This window comes from Onychostruthus taczanowskii, unplaced genomic scaffold (genome assembly GCF_017590055.1).
Source record: "Onychostruthus taczanowskii isolate IOZ18803 unplaced genomic scaffold, ASM1759005v1 scaffold15, whole genome shotgun sequence".
Taxonomy (NCBI): Eukaryota; Metazoa; Chordata; class Aves; order Passeriformes; family Passeridae; genus Onychostruthus; species Onychostruthus taczanowskii.
In genome coordinates this window covers 14,333,183-14,359,325 of record NW_024498685.1, presented here as the reverse complement: position 1 = coordinate 14,359,325, position 26,143 = coordinate 14,333,183, and the positions used below count along the sequence as shown (strand labels likewise).

Genomic DNA, 26,143 nt, shown 5'->3' with positions numbered 1-26,143 from the left:
ACTCACTTAAGATGTTTAAAGAAGAGTTGTATGGATTATCAGGCAGTCTGAAAAGTTCAGTTCAGAGCTCTTCAAACATATTCATTTTCATCTTATTAGCACAAGTAAAGTAAAAGCCTTAGGCAGGTAATTTACCATCCAGTTTATCCAAAGGGACTTCTAAAGGAAAAGTCAACCTTTGTAAATTGTTGGTGATAATCTCCAAATTGATCATTAATTATCAGCTGCTACTAAGCGTTTCTTCCATCAGCGGCACTGTGAAAATAATAGATTTCTCAGAAAATCTACCATTGTTGTCACTGCCACCTGTGCAATCAGCCCTTATTAAACCCAGCAAAGTTCCAGGGCAGGCAGCTGCCTTGCTAAGGGAATTCTGTGCAGTCACTGCATTCTCCAGGCAGCTTAAAAATTAGTTATCCACCAAAAGAAAGCATTCCTTATTAATGTTATATTTTAAATTCTTTATCTTCCCATGTATAGTAGCAGCCACATTATTTTAAAGCCATTAATGAGCTTAATAAAGAGCACATTGTTTTGTACTGCCAAGCTGACATGGACAAACCTTCACCCTTCCCTCTGCAGTTCTATGATTTTCTTCTTTGCAAGTCAATGCTTACAGTCTAACAGTAAAAATTTGGAAAGATCATTCCAGACTTTGTCTGTGAAAATGAACTCTGGAGCAGACCAAGTGTTCACCATCTCAGGTCCTCACCACACAGAGTCAGAGCAGGACCTTTCTGTGCAAGCCTCTGCATGCCAAAATCCACTTCAGCCTTGCTGCAAATATTCTGACAACTGCCCTGCAGAATTGCTGAGTATATACATCAAACAGAGTTTTCAGAATTTTGGGAAATACTGTGGCCAGAGTACAACACCTGACACTGCACAGTTCCTACCTCAATCCCCTTCAGTGGGCAGTCCCAGGTGACTCTGGAGCAGCACCATGGATTCACACACCCCTCACCTTTAGGGTGATCAAGCACACCTGCACTCCATACTTCAAAAAACAACCAGGATCCCAAACAGGAGCACAATAAACTGCGAGTCTGACAACCATTTAACGGTGTATTGTCATATCACAGAGAAAAGGGAGCAAAGAATTCACATTAGAGGGAAGATAAAGGCAGGTAATGGAATTTTTTTAGAAATACAGTATCTGGAAATAGTATCCAGAAAAGGCTGCATGGTTACAAAGCACATCAGTTTACTTTATCTTGAAGATGTCCACAGGTAAAAACACCCCGAACCAGGTGCTTTGCCACCATCATGGGCTGTAGATGTAACAGCAGCTGAAGCCTCCTACACCTGAGAATGGCAGCTCCAGCAGCACTGCAACACCCTTCCCTGCTTCTGTACAAACTGAATGCAGGCTAGCTCTATAGCTGGGCAACCACACCATGAAAACACACACACACAGAGTAAAAGAGTTCTGCTCACATTTCAAAGACTGACTGCTCGCTGGGCTCTGTGCATCGGCAGCAACTGCACACTGAGCCCTGATAATTCCAAATGCAGTGGGATTACAGTCATGAAGATGGAAAAACACAACAGCACCACAGCTGAAAGAGGCATCCCTTAAAGACAGTTTTGCTCAGATACTCTCAAATTCACGTAATTTAGGTTCACAGTTGCAGCCCAGGAGCTCTTAAATAATAGATATGCAATTTCTAGTTCAAAGGGCAGGAAGCCTCAAATGGAATAGAACCTTACAGAGAGATGAGGCACAAATCTGGTAAAAAAGAAGGGAATAGACTTGTATTTTTATCAGTGAGATGGTGCCAGGGAATGGGCTGCTGCTCCTACAGGAGCTTGAGCTATAAATACTTTAATTTTGAGTAAAGAAAACAAAGGAATCCATCCAAATTATGAAGGTGTGCTGCTGTTCTGGACAGGGGTAGTGCCAAATGGCACCACCTCACTGAACAGTCCTGAGCACTGAGAGCCAGAGAACTGCCTGCCATACCCTGGGTTAAACTTCCAGGACTGAAAATAAATTAAAAAAAAAACCCAAAAAAACAAACCCACACTCACAAGTGCAAGTAAAACACAGTTTAGGGAGAGAAAATAAATCCTGTGATGTGATTTACAGGTAATTCTTTTCAGGAGAACTACACCAAGACTCTCAATGTATGTTTAATATTGGAAACAAGATTTGTCATCAGCAAACAATTTAATAATCCAGTTACAAGAGCAGTAACAACTCCTGGGCTGGTAATGAACACTATGATATCAAAGTTGTCATCTCTTAAACAGAATCTTGGTTGATTTTCTGTACATGAGCAGTCCTGATTAATTCCACTGTGCCCTCAGTGTGTTTAGTGCCTGTCTAGGTAGGGGAGAAGAGAGCCTTGCAAAGGTCTCTCAGAGGATTGAGTGAGCTTTGAAATTCTAACTTGGGCCACGTTATATGAAATAGAATCCAGCTCACTTGCCAGGAAGCAATAAAAGAGAACTCAGTGAGCCTGCTCATGTGAATACATCTTAGCAGAACCAGGGCCCACTCGAGCCACAAGGGAGGAGAAACTTAAATAAAGCATTTCAGTATAACCATTCTTTCAGCAGTTCTTAGTCTGTATTAGCAGCTAACATCTGAGGAAAGGAAAGGTTTGCTGCTTGGCAATGGTGTGGTGTTAATGTAACACAATCTGTTAAATGAAAAAGCAAAATTAATTCCAATTTGGTGTCTTCACATTTCACACTCCAGAGACTCTCATGGACTGAATGAAAGACAAGAAGGGGAAGAGAAAATTTAGTGTTTTTTAAAAAAATTAATTGTCTATTTCTTTGCATTTCACCCAATTAAGTCAAGAGGCAATCTGAGGAGAAAATGAGAGAGGTCTGTTATTTTTGTAGGTATTTCTCCCCATGTGGCCTAAGAGATGTCTGCCTGTGTCCATCTTTCACTGCCCACTCCCCCTCTTCCCCTTGTCCTCTCCACAATTCAAATGTTTATCTTTACTTCATCCTCACAGCAAGCAATGGATTAAGCAGAATTACTTACTGCTATGCCAATTAGGGATGAATTAATTACAATCATGCCTCCTGTCCCTCGAAGGTTGCAAGTCTGTCTGCCAAGCCCAACCTGAACACAATGAAGGAAGAGCTCAAGCACACAGGAGGCTGCAGAAACCAACTTTTCCTCCTGAGCTGTTCAAGCCTCTCTCTGCACCGGGGGCACTTGATGGGAGCTCTTCTCTCCAGGCAAAAGCAGAGCTGAGCTCCCTGGGACTTCAATTCCCAGGGCCATAACGGGGGCAGCAATAATACCTATTTTTCAGTGGCATTGTGCAAGTTAATCCCTTAATGTTTGCAAAGCACACGGGGCACCACAGAAGCACAAAGTGTCACCACCATCAAAATAAACTGGGGCATGTTCCAAGCAGACTGCTGCCAGTGAAGTCTCCCTGGACCTCCACTCAGGACATTTCTGGTTTCCAGAGTTACGTGCACACACTGTCCAAACCAAAGAGCTGGAAAGCCACACAAGGCTTTTCTTCCTCAGCAGCCCATTTTTTCCTTATTTATTTATTTTTTTTTTCTGAAAAAATACTTTGCCATACCACCCAGCAGCCACATTCACATCCAGGCTAATTATACACTGAAGGACAAGCAGCATCGGGATGATGACAGCCTGCAGAGTCAAGGGAAGGCCTAGGCAAATAAACAGGACAATTTCCCTTGGTCTCTCACTTTTTTCCTCTTGGTGATGAATCTCAAAACCTGCGCAGCCATACACCTTAAAAAGACTAAAGCAATCTTTGTCTCCCTTCTCTCTCATTTTTGCTACCCCTATATCCTTCCAGCAGCACCCTCCCCAACCTATAAATTGCCAACCACACCTTCCCCTTCACCCTGGTTACAGAACAAAATAAAGCAATTCTGAGTGACCCACTGCCACCACTTAAAAAACCCCAAAATAATTAAAAAACAATCCAAGAGCAAAGCTAAGGGCCCAGTATCATGTCACCTTCAACAACCTTCCATTTAAAATTCAAAAGTGGGACACAAGCTCACCCACGCAAGCAGTCCCACCCCGTCCCTCCTGTGTTAATTCCTTCTTCCACTCCCTTTTCACTGCCCAGCAAGGCCATGGATGCCCCGAGGAGAAGCATTCCACAGCTCAGGGCCAGGCTGGATGCAGCCCTGAGCAGCCAGACCCAGCAGTGCCATCCCTGTCTTTCTGAGGGGGGTGGGAACGAGAGGAACTTTCAGGTCCCTTCCAGCCCGAACCATTCTGTGAAGACAAAGGACCCCCAGGAGTTAAAAATTCCTTTTGACTTGAGCAAGATGCCCAACCCTGCAAGGATCCCAGCACTTCCAGCTGCCACTGATTCCATCAGAAACTCTGGGTATTTAATTGTGAGCTTTACAACATAAATTACTAACAGTTCTTTTTTGATTAATCTGTGGTGATTGTCTAGAGACCCACACCCTGTCAGTCCAGCTGCTCTGCTGTGCTAGTCTGGCATCACCTATGACATTATAAAAGGACATTCCTGTGCAAACAGAACATGAACCCAAATATCACTTTCTTCACAGAATAAATGTAATGCTGCACATTTGGTCAAATCACTATATAAAGTGGTAAAGGAGGCACCCAGAAAAAGTATTCCACAGACTTGATTATAACACTTTTAGAGATGATTTTTTTAATATAATTGTTCTGAAATTGTGGTTTTTAACACACCAAAAAGTGCCACTATTTACCTAAAGGAAAACATTTTAGTTCAGTTCTCTGCCATGATTTGTTCCAGTCTTTTTCACATCTATATAGCTTGTATCATTATTGACACAGCCACATGAGTAATAACATGTATCATGCCTCTTTCTGTACACAACTCATGTTAAGAATAGGGTAGTTCAGCCCAGTGACTAATTATTAAGGGTATATTTTCAAAAAACAGAAATCAATTGCACATCACAGTCATTGGCTGTGGTCATTCATTACATCTCTGCTGTAGACCCTGCTCTGCTTTACAGGAGACATGTCATTACCAAGAGGCAGCAAGGAAATACTGCAGAAGTTTTAGCTCTCTGAATGATAAATACGTTAGTGTTTTGCAATGTACAACAAAAAAGATGAAAAAAGTCACACAAAAAAAGGAAGATGGAGCAAATAACAGTGCTGGTTTGCTGGTTGAGTGACATACTGTTCCAATGCAGCTCTTTTGGCACCCATTCCTCATACAAACACTCCTAACTAAACACTGAGAGATTCCTAACCACCATGGAACGCCCCAAATGCAGATGAAGCAGAGTTTTAGAACTGAAATACTCACACACCTAGCAAGCATCTAAAATTTTCAAAGTAGGATAACAAGAAATTTTAAACACCTAGGATGTTTCAAGTGCCCTGGCCATAATGTGTTGCTTTAATTGTATACCCTTAATAAACTAAAAAAAAAAATTAAAAAAAAATCCATAAAAGGTCCAAGCTTTCAGTGGACTAACATCCAGTGTGAAGTGACAGCATTAATCTCCTCTTGCTCACCTTGCTGAGTGCCTCACCTCAGGAGCAGATGCTGAGAGGAACGAGGTCCTCTTGCCTCTATCTGCCTACCTGGACATCCTCCAGTGACTGCAGTGACAACTGTTAGGTGTTAACCACGTCCCACTCCTCACCCTACAGCAGCAGCAGTCACCTTTTTTATCTTTTAGCTAATACTGCCTACGTGTCACAGGACAAAATAACAAAATGGATTATTAGCCACGTGAAAGTGCATCCTGCTACCCACTGAATTCACAATAGGGATATTAAAAAAACCTGAACAACCCCACTCCAAAAGAAGCACAAACAATAACAAAAAACCTAAACCATACTCAAACGGCCCAAAATCTATTTTTTCACTGATGTCACGTACACCCATTTCAGCGTTTCACAATTGCTTCTTCATTCCTGAAACATGAAATCATTCCAAGGGGACTCCAAGCTATGCTGTATTTTCCATGTTTCACTTCAATGAAATATTACAAGTACATTACCATGTAGCTGGGATTTTTTTTTCTGCAATCATCACAACAAAGCAATGTTTTCACAATACCGCCACAAACCACATCTATTACCTCATACAAGAGCACAACGTTTTGGCCATGCAGTGCAAATAGTAGGAACAACCTCAGCACCTTCCTCCAAAATAGTTCCCTGAACGCATTTCCACAGAACAGCAGCGACAAAAGCCCTGCCACTTCATCCCCTCCCTCCAGCCCAGGGTGGATGGGAGGAAAGACTGAAACAAGCACTGCCCTCTCCCATCTCTGTGCTGGGAAGAGGCTCTGCATCAGTCATCCACAGCCAAATCACTCTGGAGTCAACAGGAAACATTCCAAAACCTGGAGAAACTGCACCCATCGCTTCACCTGAGCACTCCAGAATAAGGTGTAAGAAAAGCAGACTGCTTAACCTTCCTGTCCCACATGTCTTAACCAAGTCATGGTGAGGGCTGGGGAAACACTTAAATCATACCAGAAATGTAAGCAGTGCCCCGTTTTAATGTGAAAATGACACTGAAAATTACAGCAGAAAAAACTGAAGATGAGGTGAAAATTCTTTTGCTCGTGGCCCGATGCTTTAGCAAGTCCAAAACCTACAGAACTTCAAAGGAATCAAAGCCACTCAGAGCCTAACAGAGCTGGCCTTTATTTATGTGTTCAATCTACTATATTCCTTCCCAGACTTTACCCAAAATGGTTTCAAGCAACTTACTGTTAATAAGGATTAAACCTACTTAACTGAAGTATTTCCAGAGATCACATCACTATCAGGCCTGATTAACAGGTCTTGAAGCCTACAGCAGCGAGGCTGCACTCCTCATATATTCTAAATATGACTTTATATTTGTATTCTGGATTCCTTCTCAGCGAGAACCAGTGCATGCAAAATAAATTCCACAATCCCACATCTTGTATACAAAGGGCATCACACATATCCTGCGACTTAAGCTATTCTCCTGAAATTATCTTAGTCTCACACAATCACACTTCAAATACCCCATATGTCCACTTTGGTTATCCCTCCTTTGAAAAGCTAATAAATGTAATACTTAGATGCAACTGCATTTCATCTAGAAACAATTATCTGCAGTACTTTGTGCCAGGAAAGGCATCAATAGGCATCGTTAACAACACTTCCACTTTATTTTCTTCCCGTCTAATGGGCCCAATCCAACACCCCAGCGAAGTCAATGAGAGCCTCACAATTGTCTGCAGTGGGAGCTGGACAGAGCCCCACGGTGGCACATGAATGTGAGGTTTGTGCAGGGAGGCCGAGTGACAAGCACAGCCTCTGTTCATTCACGCCACGACACTGCAAAGGGAGAGGAAGAACAAACTTCCCGGGATGTTCCCACTACCCAGAGCTGCTCAAGAGCCAGCAATAAAAGCTCTGGAGGTGGAAGCAAACACTGCTCTCTGGACTTCTTGTTCTCCTTTCTAAAGCTGTCCACAAGAGCTGAACAGGCACCTGGTAAAATCAAACATTTACCTGCTACTCTCCCCAGGTGTTTCTAGAATTAAAAACCACAACACAATACCCACCCTTGGTGCTACACAGAGCCTCCTGTGCACGCGGGTGGTTTTCATCTCCAAGGAAAAACAGGTGATCTGCACAACAGTTCTCAGTCACAATGCACTTGTCTTGCTTTACTGAACTCTACCTGATACAGGGTTTAAAGACCACAAACCATTTGTTTCAGGCACTCACTTGGATGTTTCACACAGATGAAAACTAGGAGAGGGAAAAATGAGCTCTCGTTTTCCCCTAAAATACCCATGGAAGGGGTGTATTTCCAAAGAGACTGCATGAGCCAAACGATTAAAAGCACTCACAAGTGCCCCATAATTCCAAAAGGACTCCCAAGTGCTTTGTACTTGCTGGCTCACATGCAACGTTTCCCCAAACAATTTTTTATTCCTTTATGAAAATCACGTTCTCTTCCTACACGCACGCTCGTGCCTTCCTCCCGCTTTCGGCGTTAAATGTACCACCAGAATCTTTCAAAGGACAGATGTGGTGCTGTGGGAGATAAGAAATGCTGCTCACTCCTGGTGAGCAGCAGGGAGCACTCGGGAAAGGCTCAGCCAGCAGGTACCAAACAGGTCACCCAGCCAGGGAAGGGCTCGCACGGCAGGCGTGCGGCCGCCTCGTGCATGGGGCAGCGACTGGTTGGGGACACACGGGGACACCAGGTGATCCAAAAGCTGGCTGGGTAAAGGGATGTGTGAACAGCGACACTGCAGTGGCAGGCAGCCAGCGAGTGCTTGCTTTGGGTTAAGTTTAGGACACAAAAAGGCTTGGTTTTGCTGCAATAAATGATGTTCTTCAAAGACAGAGGTCTGCGTGTCTTTGTTCCCCATTGCTACACTACGCAGCCTTTGAAATGTAGGACACAACTTTTTTCCTGGAGACTTTCAAATCTGTATCTGGCTGGGGCTTCCTGGAAGGCACAGGATGCAGGCAATGCTCCAAGGGATTCCCAAATCCAACTCTGCACTGACAAGTGCCTGACCTCTGGAGCTACACAGTCAAACACTGGCAGGCTGATATGCCACTGCCATTTGGCACCTGCATACTGCAAACCCCACTTTTATTTGGGATTAGGGAAAGACAGGCCACAAGGAGGGTTGAAGTCCATTAAACCTGGTCATTTGCACCCAGGTTTAATGCAGATGCAGCTGTAACCTGATGGCAACACCAAACTCGCTGGAAATCACAAGAGTGTCCTCCTCTGAAAACCAGCCTCTCTCCATCTCCAGCTTTCCACAGGTCAGAGGGCTAAACTTAGTGGGAAAGGTGATGGAATGCAGCAGCTTCCTTAAAACCAACACAAAGAGACCAGAAAGAGACAACCAGAATTTCAGTGGTGGAAATGAAAGAAGAAATGGAAAAGAGAAGAAAAATAAAAGAAGGGAGAGGGCAAGATATTTGCTCATCTCGTATTTAGAGCACAGAGGAAACTTAGCCTTAACAGCATAAATCAAATTAAACATTTCAGGGGTCTGGCTTTAAAAGCTGCCATTTTAATAAAAAGGGGGACAATTGGAGGGTTGTTTCAAAACTGTAGCTGCATTCTCCTACCCTCTGCCTCCTCCTTCTCCCAACCCTTCCTCCCACACCACCAACTGCCATCTCTAATTTACCTTGCCATGCAGCCACTCCAGAAATCCCTCCCAACCACAGGAGGACTGGAGGAATCTACAGAAAATAAACTGACAATAAATAAGACTATATTACCTAAAGGGAGGAGGGGAAGCAACGAAAATTACCAAACTGTTGACATTGGTCAAGAAAACGTTCCCCTCTAAAATTTCAAAGAGCACGAAGGCTGAGCAGCAAAGGTCCCATTATGAATTCACTCAAAACTGGGTTTTTTACAGAGCTCCTTCTCCCCCATCCCTGAATACAGGAGCCCATTCTTGTGCAATCCTCAGTGCCCAGCGGCAGACAGGCTGCTGTTTCCCACTCCTGAAGAAACCCATCCCATGGCACGCAACACGAAGAGCTCTCCATCAGCCCCATGGTCCAGCAGCTCCAGTGGAGCAGCTGCAGGGAGGCTTGGTGACACCGTGGTGGCAGAAACGGCTTTCTTTCCATCTGGATCAGCACTGGAAGGGCCTCAGAGCTTCCTTAAACTTAATAGGTTTATTGGTTTAATCCCTACCTGGGAGAGTAACAGGGCTCCTCATAAAACATAGAAAGCAAGTGTGACTGCAAGTGGGGAGAAGGTGAAAGGGAAGCAGCTGAGGAAGAGAAAGGATGGGTACCATACAGAGAGAGGGCTGCAAGTCTGTCTTCTTGCTGGGACTGAAAACATTAATACAGCTAAGGCTTATTTCACACACATTTTTTAAAAGAGTTGGATTTTTGCTGTCCACACATCGTGATTCAACTAAAACTATGCTGAAGCTTTTAAGTTTCCAATATTATCATAATTTTATCCACAGAAATCCAACTTTATCTGCCTTTCAGTATCTCGGATCTTCTCCACAAAAAGCCAGGCTCAGGTTAATAGAATGTAATAGTTTAAAGCAGCACTTTCTTGAGACCCCGTAACTACAGAAAATGAAATTTTTATTAAAATGAGAATGCAAATATCAATCAGTCCTTTCATCAATCTTGGGAGCAAACAATCCAGCTCTACCTAGACATCAGCAGCACGTTTACTGAGGAAAGCACCCAGAAACATGATGAACTGACACAAGCAGCTCTCCAGACAGAGCAGCAAGGAACCCTCAGCCCTGTCCAAAGGTGTTACCAGTGCAGGACTAACGTGCCACGGCACTAAAGGGATGGCCAAGCACAGAGGCTTTGGCACACGCAGGAGGCTGCACTTTTGCCATCTTTTTCCAAACATGCACCTAAGGGAAAATACTATCAAGCCCTTTCAAAGAAGGGAAAGAAGAAACTGTTTTGTCCTGCGTATTTTAAGGACAACTGCTAACAAAGAGTGAAAGCTCCACAGATTATTTATTTTTCTCTTACGGTGGATTTTCCTCTGCTTAACTTAAGGCTAAAACATGAACTGGTCAGAGTACCAGATTCCCACATACCCAAATCTCCTAACTTTCAAAGTTTATTTTATATAGCTATACATTTCAAAAATAGGGTTTTACCAAAGGTTTTAGTCAGCCTCATTCATTCTCAACCTTTAAACAGACGAACTGGATCAAAATGGTTGTAGTACATTCCTGTAATTTATGGTATCAACTTTACTTTTCACCACTGCACCACGAAAGGGAGACCGTGGTCCTGATTTAAAGCTGTAAATTCCGATCAAATGGGAAAGTGTTAAATTCAGAAGAGCTTTTGGTCCATTAACTTCCATGCTGATTTGACACGCTCTGCAGTGCTTGGGCAACAGACTCTGCCATACAACGTATTCCTAAGCAAACAGTGCTTTGTGTCATAAACCATCTGGGGTGTCAGTTCCAAGGGCCACTCATCTAGGCTCCTCTGATACACTTGGAAATGCTGAGGTGCAGAACAGAAACTTCTCCTCACCACAAAATATCTTTTTGCAGGGGTAAGGGAGACGCTGCCATCAGAGAAACGACGGCAGACACAAAATTTTGGCTAAGGGTGCCGTTTTCGTTATTCCACCGAAGAAAACCACTGGACAAACAAGCTTTCTAAAACACGGGGATTTTTCTAAGGTGCCAATGAAAGTGATACCCTTCATAATCTGGACAGTGCTCCCTTTCATATCAGAGCCTATAGCTGCAAAGCTAAGTGCCAAGCAGATGGTTGAAATCTGTTTTGTATAAGAAGTGTGTGCGCGCACGCATTTTTTTTAGATGGAGTTCTTTGTATTCATATTCAGGCCTAGGTTCTAGCCATCAAAACACTGGCACTGAAGCAATCATTAGCTGCACTTTAGACAACTGGCAACTAAGGTATTCACAGTTCTCCACAAAATGTTCAGCTAATACCTCCCAGATGTATAACTAAGGCAAAAGATCATCATCTTAAATTGGTATCAGTGCTTTGGATGGCCTTTCAATAGACAGCACATGTATGTAAAAAGCTATTGTATTTATCTCCTTTTAAAAATAATTCTCTGTTATGCTCTAAGTGTTTATAGCAGCTTTTAAAAACAGGCTTCCACATCAAATTCTACCCAAATACAACAGCAGAAACTCCATTAATCTTGTTTTCATCTTTCTAAGAAGCATCTAGCGGGAAATTCTGTAGGTAATTTTAAGACAAAGACTTGGTCTTTCTTATCTGATAACCATTTAGCTTATTTAAAAAGTAAATATAAGATAGGCTCAGCTGCTCTAGAGGAGTCAGTTCCAGACAAGATGAACCTTTCCTGCTACCCTGGACAAGTCATGCACGTCACCTCAGCTGCAGGTACCTCACTCAATTCCTAAGTGGGTTGCTTACTACCACAAACAGCAAAACCAGAAATGCTTACCAGCATGGGGCTCTGCTGTCTGCCTGGGCTTCTCATGGAATCAGTGAACAGGTGACAATAATTTGCCTGGTGACAAATTAACAGAGGTCACACTTTTGAAAACTGGGGTTATCAAACACATGTATATTTGGAAGAAGGCAATTTTGTGCAGCAGTCCCTCTGCAGGCCTTGGTGGCCACAACTGGGAATTAGTACCTTAGGAAATACACAGTTTCAAAACAAAGATTGATTTTCTGTGCAGTGCCAAGTCCACTAAGGGCCAGATGTTAGCTCTGGCACAATTCAGGTAAATTTTCATCATGGCCATTCAGACCATTCTGATCTGCCAGGCATACTTGTTGTTTAGGAGAAAAAGACAGTTAACCTGTCATCAAAGCACAGGAACACGGAATTCCCGAAATGCCCAGATCTGCTGAAGCCTGCAGAAATCCCTCCTGATGCTTCAGAAACTCTGGTGACATTGCAGCCCATGGACATTTGCTGCAGGTTAAGGGAAGTCAGGATTCTGCTCAGTGATCTCCTCACCAGTCACATTTTTCATCGTGGAAGACTGGGGCGAAGAATACCAGCCTTTTTCATGGAGTTCAGCAGGACGTTAATTAATTAATTAGGCCTACGTTTTTAGGACCTGACACTGAACTCCAGTGCTACTGAGCCCAAACGCTCAGCATGAATGGGCACTTTTTTAAAGGATGCCTTGACTGGCCCTATCACAAAACAGGTCTTTGTGAACACACTGCTGAAAAACGACGACTGAAGCACTATGGAACTGGCCTGATCACAATCCATTATCTTGAAAGGAATGTCACTCTTAAAAAGCTCATCAAAGAGAATAACTTAACAGCTTAGTCATGATATTCAAAGGCAAGAGAGATCAAATCCACCCAGGACTACCTCGGTTTATACCCCTTTTCTCAACAGTGTGTAGTAAAGGATGCAGCACAGAGCCCAGATGTAAAGCTACCTGCAGACCTCAGCATTTCAGCTCTACTCTTAGGGAGATGCTGTTGGAAACAAGGAAAAAAACCCACCAAAACAGACTAGAAGAACTTTTAACACGAATAAGAAAAGAATTCCTCCCTTTTAATAACCCTGTATAATTTCCTCCATTTCAGATCTCATTTAAGAAGCGGATGTCAAACGTTTGGGGAAGAATCACATTTTGTGTTCTGCAGTGGGCTTTTTTTGCTTTTAGGCTGCTTGGTTTGCTCACTGTGGCTGCCTACACTGCCACTTCCAATGGAGTCTGTTCCTCACATCAATGCTCTCCATGTGAACAGTTTTTTCCTGGGCTCACCTCATGCCTGGTCCTTAGGTTATAAAACATGTGACAGCTCTGGTCCACATGGCTGAAGATGTGAACTGTTCCCCAGGACCAAAGTTTACCTGTTTGCAGCACACCCAGCTTCCCAAATTACTGCTTAAACACACTCCTGACTCCAGCTATCCAACCTGCCTCCAGGTAAGGAGCTGCTTTAGAAGCAACTCAGATAACTGGAGGGTCTACAAACAGTGTTCCCTCCCAGCCCTCAACGATACAACTGTGGCTGCAAACATTTCTTTAATTTATTTTATTAATTATACTCCACAGCCCCTATTTTACATACTTAAGCGATTTGAATACTATAGTTCATCTTGCTAGAATGAGACCTTTAGAAATGATAATTGGACAGAGAGAAGTCTGTAATTTGCAGTTCTTAGGATCTCAAGAAGGAAAGAGGAGGGTGTCTCGAGGTTAAAAAGCAGGACTACCAGTCAGCATCGCTACTTTTTAAACTCACACATGCAAAAGATTTTGTGACAGCATTCCTCAGTTTACTCATCTATAGGTTGAGGCTAATCTCGCTTCTCAATCTAAAAAGCACAGAAATCTTCATGATTTGTGTATCAATGCTTACCAAATGCTCTGAATTCCTAATCAAAAGACTTTACAGGAAGTATGAATCTATTATTAATAATATCAGTACTTCTAACAGTAAAGCAACCTCTCCATATATGCATCTGGGAAAAAAAAAATACCAGAAAGAGACTACCCATACACATATATTGCTCAATTTATAAATTGTTAAGCATGGCTTCAGGACTGAAATCTCATTCATGAACCATGCTAGGGATCTCTTACCTACTCCCTGTTTCTGAATTTTCCCCATACAAAGACACATTTATATTACTCTAAGCTCTAAGCACAAAGGCTGCTCTGTGGAATGGAAAGAAACCTTCTTTTTTTGTGTTTGTACAGTGACAAGCATAATGGGGTCCTGATTCAGGATGCTAGCACTCTACAAAAACACACTAAATCAATGACACTAATACACATGAAGATTATCTATAAAAGAGATGCATGGCATACTGAGAGTGGCACGGCATTTTCCCTATAATTTGCCTGGCCAACGCCTAATGTGCACACACAATTCAAGACACACAATTCATTTCAGACTTTAGGCAAGAACGGGAAAAGTGAGCAGAACTTACAAAACATAAGCAAAGCAGGAGAGCCTTCCACTGAGAAATTCTGCCAAATTCTAATCTCAGCTGTAAAACCAGAATCAGCCCGATGTTCATGGGGTTTTGACAAAGATGAGAACCAGTAGCCTTCTTTAAAACACACCATAAATTTCTACTTCAGTGTCCAAAACCCAGGAGCAAAAAACAAATCAAAGCCTGAACCTGAAGAGAGAAATGTATTTTCCGTGTCCCTGTTATATTCAAATTCAAAAGCCTAGATATTTTTAACAGACATGGAAAAAAAGAACTATTTGGCTTTACTCAGCAACTGCAGAAGGAAACTGTACCAAAAGAATAATGTTGCATGTTCTGTTTTCAGTTGATTTCATTTAGCCTTTCAGTTCTATTTCAGTTATGTTTCATTTAGCCTATTTTTTTTTTTTTAAATAATCATCATGTTTTGGTGATTCACATTTCACACCATCCCAGGAACAAGTCATGTAAATACAACACAGCAAAATGACCCAGTTTGTTAATAGACATGCAAAATGGGTAAGAACATCCTTCCCTCCGCCCTTACCAACCATCACCTTCCCACACATCTCATGTCTATCCAAAAAAGCCTCTGCCCCGGTGAGGCCACAGTATCAAAATTTAAGGATAAAACCCAATGAACAGAAACCTGGCTAATTCTTGGGAGAAGATGTTTTCAGTCTTTTTATACAAAGTGAATGCAATGAGGAAGCAAAGGGATTTTATCTGGAAGCAGAAGACTTCTCTGCAGTCTGATAGAGCACCCAGAACCACAGCTCCCTCCCAGCACAAAGCTCTGCTCAAGGGCTTTAGTCCTAACCCAGGCAGGCCAGCCCTAAAGGTCAGAGGACACCACACGCTTCCTGCCCTTCAACACGCGTTCTCTCTCTTAAATCAAGGACTGCTTCCAAATTTATAAAAATGGCGTGCAGAATGCACTCTGGTCCTTCAGACTGTGATGAGTTTTGCTTCACCACACTCTGCTGCAGCGTAGTCCCTTCATGCCCCCAGCAGAGACTCTCCAAACCACGGAGGGCAAACAAGCGCAAACGGCTCTGCGCGGACGGGCGCGCGCGCTCCCGCATCCCGGGAGGCTCGCTGCTTTAAACAACGGAAAATTTCGGGTGAAACATTTCCATGTAACTCCGGTGAAAAAAAGGAATAAAAGCATTAAAAATTGTTCAGAACCATTAATATTTTCTTTAGTTTTGGTCTTCTTCGCTGGCAATGGCGAGTAAGCCCAGCTCGCGGTCAGACACGTTAACTTTGGCCATGCCCAACCTCTGAGATGAATCAATGGAACTTGGGTCAGTTTTTTCATGCCCACATTCTTCAAACAATTAAGCCCAACACCAAAGAAATCAAGAGGATGGCAAACTGCATGGGTTTCTCTTTCCACAAACGACATTCCTAGGGCTTTTTCCTCTAGAGCTACATAGGTCCATGAAGAACACTAGATGTAGACAATGCTCTTAACTACAAAAATAGCACATATCTCTCCCACAAGTTCCTCACCACTAAAAAGAATTCTGAGTATTCACACAAGAAAACTGAATATCAATTCATTCTCCTTATATTTTTGCCCTCAAATGTAGAAAAATTATGTTATGACAGAAACAAATGAGTAATGATAAAACTGTAATAAAATCGCACAGAAAATTAGCACTAAGGCAACATTTTATGGCATGTTTAGGTCTAATAGCAGTCAGACACCCACACCCTAGGAAAAAAAACACAACCCAAAAAACTGAAGACAGTCTATATGAACTCGAGAAAACACAAAACCAGAACTGCACTGCAAAATAAAATAAAATTATTATAGAGCTCAAAAAGCATACGCCAAAATGAATTTCAATACTTTGTCTTTTAAAAAATGGAAGTATGAAAAGGAAATCTGGAACACTAAACAAATTTAAGATACTAAACATAAATTTTAAAAATAGCAAAAGATAAATACAATTTCAGAATTGAGAAATGTTACCCGATTAATCCCACAGTACTTCTAAGGGAAACAAGGTCAACATCATTTCAAACTGCCAAAGCAAGCCACAAGCTTTTCCTCATTTTCACTTTACCTCTGAGTCCCAGAAGTCAAAAATAATATCATCGTGTTGGAATTATTTTTTTTCTTTAAACGAGGTGACAAAAGGACAAGTTCAAGAGAAGTGCCAAGCCAGATCAAAACCAGGACATTGGAAAAGGTTTGCAAATTTCTTTCAAAACCAACAGCTCCCCCAATACCATGGGAAGCACCTGAACTTCATATCAACATCTGATAATTGTAGCAAACAGAATTCAACGTTTCCTTCTCAGTCTGTTTAAAACAATTGAATAAATAAATTTTGCACCTATCCTAATAAAAGACAGGCAGCTCCTCTGAATTACTACTGTACACCTCACAATTTCCATCCACTTCTCACATTCTTTCCAAGTCCCATGGCCCCTGCAAGCAGCGCTGGCTCGCTAAAATTCCTCCAGAACCTCGTCTGAATTTGCTGTCTCCCAAGAACTACCAGGCACGGAACTCCACGCTGTCCCAAGGACACGTGGGTTCAGGAACAGCTTCTGGGGACTCCTGGTTCCCAGCTGGCGTGGAAGGGGCGAGCGGGGCTCGGCGTCCGGTGACGAGCGGCGTCGCGTTGGGCTTACCGCGGCACCCCGGGGCCCAGCCCGGGCAAGGCCCCTGGAGCAAGGCAGCCCCTCTGGAGGGTGTGGGAGAGCTGAGACAACACCACCACCCTCGGCACAGGGCGTGGGTGAGGACTTTGTGGCGCTGGTGTTTTGACAACGGGGCCGTGGGAGGAGATGGGAACGGGACAGACGCCGTCAGTGAATCGCCGCGACCGCCTGCCCTCGCGCGCTGGCCAGAGCCACCCAAAGCTCCAGAGAAAAACGGCCCATGCCAAAAGTTCCAGAAGTTCTGGTTTGGCTAACTCAGTAATGCGACGAGGATTTGCTTACTTGGCAGCCTTGTGGGTTTTAACACACTCACATACAACGTCATTTTACCTTTTGTAGGAAGGAGACTTCACAAGTTTTCCACATTTGATAAAAATCCATAGAAACTTTAAGAGGGAAATACTCTTTGCTTTTAAGGATGCTACTTGTTAAACAACAAACTCCTTGCCGTCATCAGAGAGGCACTACAGCTATTGATTAATTGCTGTGAGCACTTCTTTTCTCTGGACTACAGTAGCAGAATTCACAGGCGTTGAATATTTCCAGTCTGGTAAAGCACGACAACATTTTTCCCCTTCCACTTCTGAGTTAATTATGCTATAACCAGGCCTGAGCAAGAAATTAACAAAATAAAACAGAAGCTACTTGTTAAACAACAAACTCCTTGCCGTCATCAGAGAGGCACTACAGCTATTGATTAATTGCTGTGAGCACTTCTTTTCTCTGGACTACAGTAGCAGAATTCACAGGCGTTGAATATTTCCAGTCTGGTAAAGCACGACAACATTTTTCCCCTTCCACTTCTGAGTTAATTATGCTATAACCAGGCCTGAGCAAGAAATTAACAAAATAAAATAAAACGGAGAGTCAAGAGGATGTCAGACTGACTTCTGCAACAGTTGTGAAGGCACAGGTATCTCACACAAACATAAAGTTACCCTATATTTCCAGTCTGGTATGAAAAGCATGTGAAGAAACTGTAACTGCACCTTGGGAGGAGACACTCTTTTTCCCGTATAAATATTGTTTAAAGTGTATTTTATACACCTACAGATATATCACATTGCACAGACACATATTCCTATCCTATCAGGCAGCTTCACATTTAAGTAACTCAACCAGATACTCTGTGCCTCCTAAATGATAAAGCCATAAATGCTCGTTAAAGCTCCCCGAGAGGCAGTAAATATTTTGTAAACTAGTTATATATTTAAGATCTCTGGACAGAAAGAGAAGGAAAAACAATTCCTCGCCCATGTAAAGGTACCAATCAAACACACTACGCACATAAACACCGCAAGATGCTCGGTGGGAGACTGTGTATGTGTTTGTGTGTGTTTTAATTAACTCCTTGAATGCATATGATGAGCCAGCCACCCAAAATTAGTAATGCCAAACTCCCAATTTGATTCAAATGCAATGAATACAACAGTCGAATTGTGCAGGCTGGTGTGTCACTCAACAGCTCTCTCATTTGGGCTTTTGCCTTCCGAGACTAGTTCACAATTTCAGCAACTGGTAAATTATTGAGATGTTCATTAAAATCTGTAATCTGTAACAGTCAACTTCTTCCTAGCCAAGCATAAGCACAACAAATTAAATTAGTGCATGCAGGACATTAATGAATAGTCTGCAAACACATTAATTCCTTTAGACTTATCCCAGGGAAATAAAACTGTTCATTTTTGTCACTGTGAAAAACCAGTATCTGCAACTTTACACTGGCGCTCTATTTATTCTTCAAACCCCAGATCCCTAGAACCATAAACTTCAGCAATCAAGTCCTTTTCCCAAAATGTCTCAATGAATTTAAAAGATATTCAGCTCGATAATAATCTTTTAAATGAAAGAATCTACTTCCACAGGTAGGTTTTAGGAGAGTGGGACAGCATTCTGAGCAAGCCGAGTAATGGAAAGGTGTTATTCTTTCTCCAAAATTCTCAGCAAATGCAGCAGAATAAAGCTTTTAGGGTAACTTTAGCTAAGAAAAGCACTTAGGAATACGCAAAGTTTCCTTTTAAGAAAATGACTTCTCCATTTGACAGCGTTGGTACAACCCCAAAATAAATTCAGTGGGAGTCTGAAATGACTCGTGCAGTGCAGCAGTAAAGCAGCTAAGTATATTTTTTTCCTCCCAGCAGAGGCTTGCTTTACATCCTTGAGCCTCTCCCTTCTCCAAGCTATTCCCCAGCACGGGGAACGTTCCGAGAGCACGCCACCGGTGACTGCCACCGCTGAACTTGTTCCACTGTCCCCATCCCCACCGCTCCCATCCACGCCTTTTGTCTTTCCCAGCTCTGCCTTTTTCTCCCACAGAGGCACTAACCCACCCGTCCCTCTACGAGCACCGCATACCACTTCACCTTCCACGGGCATGTTGAAAATAAAGACCAAAAAAAGTAAAGGAAACAACGAAGAAGAGAAAGGATGTCACTCTGTCTGGATGCCTAGCATAGCCTCTCTCTCAGCCTACAGAGAAATGTAAATATGCGGTCATTAATTTGGGTTAAAGAACATTCCGTACACTAGGGATATTGTTAAGCAGTCACTTTATCTATTTTTCATTAATCAGGTTTTATTAAGACATTAAAACTTTATGTTGGGCATTTCTGAGTTTTTATCATTCTGTAAATTTCCCAGCTGTCCGCGACGGTTCTGGCTGCATTGTCTCTACCTTATCCTCAGTGAAGTAAACTTTCCTTCTATTGTGGCCGGACTTGTTATATTTAAGTATAATGACCCAACTTAAAAAAAGGGGGAAAAAAAAAAAGGCGAGAGAGAAAAAACCAAACAACAAAAGACTTTTTCTTTCCAAGACCTTTAGAGCCAATGCAGGGTGCCACAGGCACTCACACAGCACATCCCAGAAGTTACCCCTTCCCTGGGAAACACACGGAGTGCATTCCAGTTACAATATCTCCCCACGATGTTGCTGCAAACATCATCCCCCTCACCGTACGCATTCTGATGCTCCTCTCAATCAGGCAGCTCCACAACCACAAACAGAAATAAAGGCGTGCAAGCAACTTCTCAGGGAAGGACGAAAATCCTCACAATTTTGACACGGTAGTTAACGATACACGTTAATTCACAAAACCTACTGCAATTTACCAGTGATGCTGAATGCACTAACGAGCGTTTATTTGTCTGATCCTGCGGATCATTTTCATTCCAAGTGCGTACCGTAAATTCCCCCTGCTGATGGCCACAGACACGGAAGAGAAGCCCCCCTGAATTCAGCTCTCTTCAGCTGGGGCGACTGAAAGTTTCTCAAGTGTTTGCAGTTCACCGAGATCCACCGACACCTCCCAGGAAAGGCAACGGGGAGAGAGGAGCGAGCTCCTGAGAGACACACGGATGCTCCGAGATCTGAGCTGCAAACAACTTTGCCTGACAAATCTTTACCTCCTTGTCATCTGCCGTTCAAGTTTCAAAGCGAGCAGTGGGAGACGGGAAATAGTGAGAGAACTGAAGTGGGACACGCTGATATGACAAGCTGGACCCCAGGCGACTGCAGAAATGCGCTCCAAGGACCGTGCTGACTGAGAATCCAAGAAAAGAACCTGCCACAAACATCTAGAAAACAATGATCTGTGCATCGTGCACACGCACGCCAGCTCTGCAGGCGTCTGTGCTCCGAGGATCCCCGGGCAGGAAGAAGTGTGTCCTCGTGGCTGCTCCCTGACAAACACACTCGCATGACAGGGACAGTGCCTGGCTCTGTGTGTGTGTGACTGTAGTCAAACACACACAGTGTAAACAAACGGTAATCATTAACAAAGATACTGGTCTCTATCCTCCAATTTCAACTGCAGAGGGAAAATTGTTGAAAAAAAAAAAAAAAAGAAATTTCAAAAAAATTGCACGTCCTGAGGTTCAATTTTATTGCTTCCCATTTCTACTGCTTGCCATTATCTGCATGGCAAAAGGAGAGCAGCGTATTGATTATTTAACTAGAATGTTTACAAGAGCAAAGCTGGGATCTCTGAAAATGAAACGTGTGCCTAGGGGCAAAAAAAAAAAAAAAAAGAAAAAAGAAAAAAAGAAGGGAGTAGAGAAGCTCATTCTAAGGATGATGGTTGTCCCAAATGACTTGTTTATATATAAAATTTATATAAATATCTATATTTATAATGCAGAGAGACTTCAGCTAAAGAAAAAAAATGCCCCAGCAGGAAAATGAAAGGACTTATTTCTGCTTCAGAGAGTTTACAAGCATTGTGTTCATCACAAAGTTCAAAGAATAAGCAAAATCCCTCGCTTATAAATTTCTATGTGTAAACTTAGTGAGGCACATGAAATACTTGAATCTATCGATTGCATGAAAAAGACAAATACATGAGCACGATGCCAGATCAAACCTGACATCAGAAACAGTGACAGTTTCCTCAGGTAGCTGAACTAAGTTAATGCAGCGCACGTGAACAAAACCAATTTTGTCCTATTATTGCAATGCTAACAAACCAAAGGAAAAGTATTCCAAGTCTGGGAAATTAATTGCATTAAAGACAACCTTGGAGTAGAGCAACCTAGCCCATTTCACTTTCTAGTGAGGAAGCGTTCTAGTTTCAGAACAAGGACTGAAAGTGTTAAACTAGTTCTTTTCTGCATTTCCAAATTTTAATTTTCTCCGGTCTTTTAATTCAAGCGTTCTTTCCTGTCCTTCCTTTGCATGCGTGTTCCTCAGCCCACTTAAAATGTTTTTTATCTTGCCTTCTTTTCTATGCCTTTACTATCAAATTCAGTAGGTTTGAACGATGAACAGCTTGACTTAGCATATTTTTAACCAGCTGGTCTAGCACCTAGCTTGTATTGCATAGTCAGATACAACCAAATGTTTATACAGGAGGTAGCTTTCACGAAGATGAGAAAAACCTCAGTAACGCGCATCCTGGCATTCTTTCATTTACTGCTTCGAAATGAAAGTTTGGATTGTTTACTGCAGCCGCACCAGGGGCTATTAATAACCCTTAAAGAAGAAGCCGGAGGGGAGGGATGCGGGACCATCCACGCACGGACGCACCAGAGCCTGAGCAAACGCTTCCAAACATCTCAGCAGAAGCAGATCGTATGAAATAAGGACTGAACTCTCCGAGGTCACAAGCCACCACCAGTGACAGCAAAAGCTTGATTCCAAGCAGGGAAGGCTCCTGTTTCGGGCAGGGGGAGACGGGCACACCTACGTCACAGCTAAAGCCCGCTCGTCATACCCAGACCCGGCTCTTGACACTCCGCGGGAGAGGCGACGGCCAAAACTTGGGAGGCAAGAGTTTCACTTTTTCCCTTTCTTTTTCCCTTTGGGTTCCCCCCCCCAACCCCGCCACCTCTCTCCTCAGGCAGAAAGATGTTCTCCTGACGGAGGGCTGGGATGCTAACTCGCCTAAAAAATAATAGCTCCTGCTAGATCAACAAAAGGTCATGTGCTCGGCAGAGCGCCTTCCCAAGTTTGACGGGAGCCCGGGGCTGGAAGTTGGAAGATGCCCGGGAGCCTGGCCGCCGCCGGGCATCCTCGGGCCGCTCCGCGGGGGCTCCGCGGGCGGCTCGGCGGCCGGGCCGGGCTGGCGGAGGGTGTGCAGGAGGAGGGCACGGCAGGCTCTGCGGCCCCGGAACAAAGCCGGGGGCTCGGTCAGCGGCACGGCGCCGGGGCAGCGCCTCCCCGCCCGGCCTCCTGCCGGAGTTGCGCGCCCGTCCCCGCGGCTCCGTGCGCCCGCTGCCCATCCGCGCGCCGACAGGAGAAATTAGGAAAAAAAATAATAATAATGGAAATAATAGTGCAATAACAAACAAAGCACGGAGCAGAATGGAAAAAAAAAAAAAAAGAAAAAAGAAAAAAAATAAGAGAAGAGACACCCCCGCACGCATACACACACCCCCGCCGCAACAACTCGACTCACCTTTCAAACTCCTGAGGTAAATCAGGGTCAGTTAGCATGCTGGAAAAGCACAATTTCCCTTTGTCACAGCAGCCACCTATGGTCGCCTCCAACTGAACCTGTCAAGTGAGTCCAAACCTTCTAAACCGATTGATTTTCTCTCTCGCTCGCTCTCTCCCTCCCTCCCTCTCCCTCCCTCCCTCCCGGCTCGCTCGCTCTGAGCGAGGACTCCTTGACCAGTCTCTTAAAGGGGCAGCGCGCCCGCCGCGCTCGCAGCGCGCAGCTCCCCCCGCCGCGCCGCGCTGCGCGACCTCCGGGGGCCTGGCCTTCCCTTTCACTTCTGCTCGCCCGCCGCCGCCAAACGGGAAAAGTCAACTCCTTCAATGTCCTAAAAAAAAAACGTGGAGGGGTGGAGGGGATAAAGGGGAGGGGGNGGGGGCGGGGGGGGGAGGAGGGGAAAATAACAAAAAGCAGTCCGACAATGCACCTAAAGCGGCAAACCAGGAGCAAATCCCCTGCGCTGAGGAAGATCAGTGGAGAAAGAAGATAAAACAAGAGCAGACTGATTAAATTGAAACAGTTATCAACTCTCGGAGTTGAAATAGGGGAGAAGAGATTAAACACATAAAAATGTTACCAAAGGCATTTGTGCTCCGAAGAATTTTCATTCCTTTCCCCCCACCCTTCCCGGTCTCCCTCTTTCTCTCTCCCTCTTTCTCTCTCCCTCTTTGGGTAGGGGAAGGAAAAAAAAAAAATCACCCGCACAACAATCAGGCATTGTTCTGAGGGAAGAAAAGCAACTTTGACAGATTGAAATATAGCAGAGGCCCCTTCAAGGAAACCTGTAAACAACTTGTCACTCACTCTGTCGGTCTCACTGTTAGCTCTTGCTTTCCACAAAGTGCTGCGAACCGTCCTGGCAACAAACCCAAAGTTTCCTCAGCTCCAAACTCCATCAGACAGCCCTGTTGTGTGCGAGGGAAAAGGTAGCCACATGCCAAAACAGCGGGCGCTCACACGGATGTTCAAACAACAACAAAAAATAAACTTTCCGTTCATCTGTCGGGGCTTTTCTCGTTTTCTGTTTAATCACACCCCCCTTTTTCCCCTCCCCACTCTCGGGGCGAGCAGAAGTCCCCGGCTCGGGCTCCCTCTGGGTTCCCTGCCCAGACCATCGCTGATAACAAGGTGGCCGAGGCGCGGCCGCAGAGCCCCTGAGCTGCCTGGCGGAGCGCAGCCCCGGCCGCTCTCCGGTTACCCAGATAAAAATCTGCCACGCGGGGAAGGCAGGCGGGCACCGGGCCCCCGAGCCGCCGGCAGCCCCCGCAGCCCGGCCCGGGCACGGGCGCATCCCTGGGCGCCGCGGGGAAACAAATCCAGCAGTTCCCGTCCGAGCCCGGGGATCGGCCGGGGCTGCCGTGCCAGCGACAGTCCGCCCGGGTCCGGCCTGGCGCTGAACTCGCTGCGAGGGGCGGGAGGGGAAAGGGAAAAAAAAAAAGAGAAAAAGAATTGGGCGCCCTGTTCTTCCGCACACACGTGCGCTCACACCCACACAGGACCACGTATCTATACCCCGTTCTTTCCAGTTCTCCTGCCCTAATTCTTTTCTCTCTTCCCCCCGCTTTCATCTGCAGCTGGACAGCATTAAGGGCCTTTAAAACGCACGTGGTTTCGACCCCACAGCCCGCATTGCCACCCCTCTCATCCCTGCCTCCCAGTGGCACGGAGATAGCAAGTTTACTTTTTCAAATATATACACATATTTGCACGGAGCATCCATAAAACTTTCAACATTTCCATGCCCGCTGGCTTAAGAAAAACGCCAAATAGAAAAGCTTATTATTTTTAATATCCAACAGCTAGACTGTTTAATTTGCTGCTTTTCGCTGGCGGTGCATATGCTAGAAAGCAGCAGGCTGGTGCAGAGGGCAGTCAGTCCAGGGTTGGTGTAAAGGCACTGCCAGCTGGGATCGGGGCTTTCATCCCCAGGAGAGAGCCCATCCCAGCTTGTCGGAGCGCGGCACACAGCGCCAGCCCAGCCCCGGCACAAAGGGGATGGGCACGGGCAGCCCCAGCCCTCCAAAATCCGCCAGCTCCTGGCACCAGCGAGATCTCCTGGCTCCTCACCGCGGGGCAGGCTCAACCACCTCCCTTCGGCAGCCCCCAGCTAATAATATTTTCCACAGAGGTCCATTCATGCGAGCCTGACAAACCTGTTAATATCTACACGGATTTTTCATTTGTTTTTTAGTGGCTATCCCTTTTAGGACAGCCATGAAGTAGACTTTGAAAAGGCAGCAGATGATTAAAAAGAACAATTGCAAATACTTTCTCTTTCATCTGAGGGTCTCAAACCACGTTAAGTATCACATTACTCCTCTGCAGGTAATAAATATAATTAGGGCCGATTCCAAAACTTTATTTGTATTGAAAAGTATCTCACTCTGCAGGGGCTCCATTCAAATCAGCAAATCTCTGTGTGGAGTAGGAGGCTACTTAGTAAGAGAATTTGGCCTCAAATAAGGAAAGTGAGATGCAGGCAGGCTTAGTAGCTTGCCCAAGTTGACGCAGTTAGCCAACTCCAGCAAAAGGATGAAAAACAAAGACCCCACATGCCTCACAGTCCACAACAGCCCTTATGCTGCTGAAACATGCAAATATATTTTTTAATATATATGTATATTTGAGCTTTTTTCCCCACAGATTTTTTTACTTTTACTCTTTTGTTTAAAACATGCTTCATTTCTGTATCCCCATTCTGTAGGGGCCCTCTTCTTGGTGTTTCATTTTCCCCTTGATGCACCACTGCCCATCCATAAATGCTGTTCCTTCTGTCCCAGCTCCTGCTTTGCTTCCCCTGTTTCTATTGCTCCCCCTCACACCTGGCCCTGGGAGAGGTTTACAGAGTGAAGCTGCACAGAAGCCACATCTGGAAGAAAATCAGGAGCACCTTTTATGAGAAGAAGTATAAATCCCGAGCATTTGGGTAGAAAGGAATACCATGGTCTGGCATGTTAGCTCCATGAGCTCTAACCTCGTGTCCTTTTACCAACTCAGCTCCACTCCCCAGCTGCCCTTCTTCCACCATGTCCTTCCTTTGTCTGTTCACGTGGGTTTTCCCCTTTCCCATATCATTTCCCACTTGAGCTTTTCCAGGACAATGATCACACCCCCCCAAGCTGGGATTATTCCTGGCACACT

The 26,143-nt window shown here is 44.4% G+C and overlaps 1 protein-coding gene across 1 annotated transcript in view; it reads right to left on the bottom strand.

The window, feature by feature from the left end:
• The window catches only part of SOX5 (SRY-box transcription factor 5), a 282,734-nt gene extending 259,708 nt beyond the window's left edge, over window positions 1–23,026 (bottom strand). The window contains exon 1 of the mRNA XM_041398803.1: window positions 22,964–23,026. Coding sequence (XP_041254737.1) covers window positions 22,964–23,001 — 38 coding nt within the window. The 5' untranslated portion in view covers window positions 23,002–23,026. The remainder of the gene's footprint in view (window positions 1–22,963) is intronic.
• Between the last annotated feature and the right edge of the window lie 3,117 nt (window positions 23,027–26,143).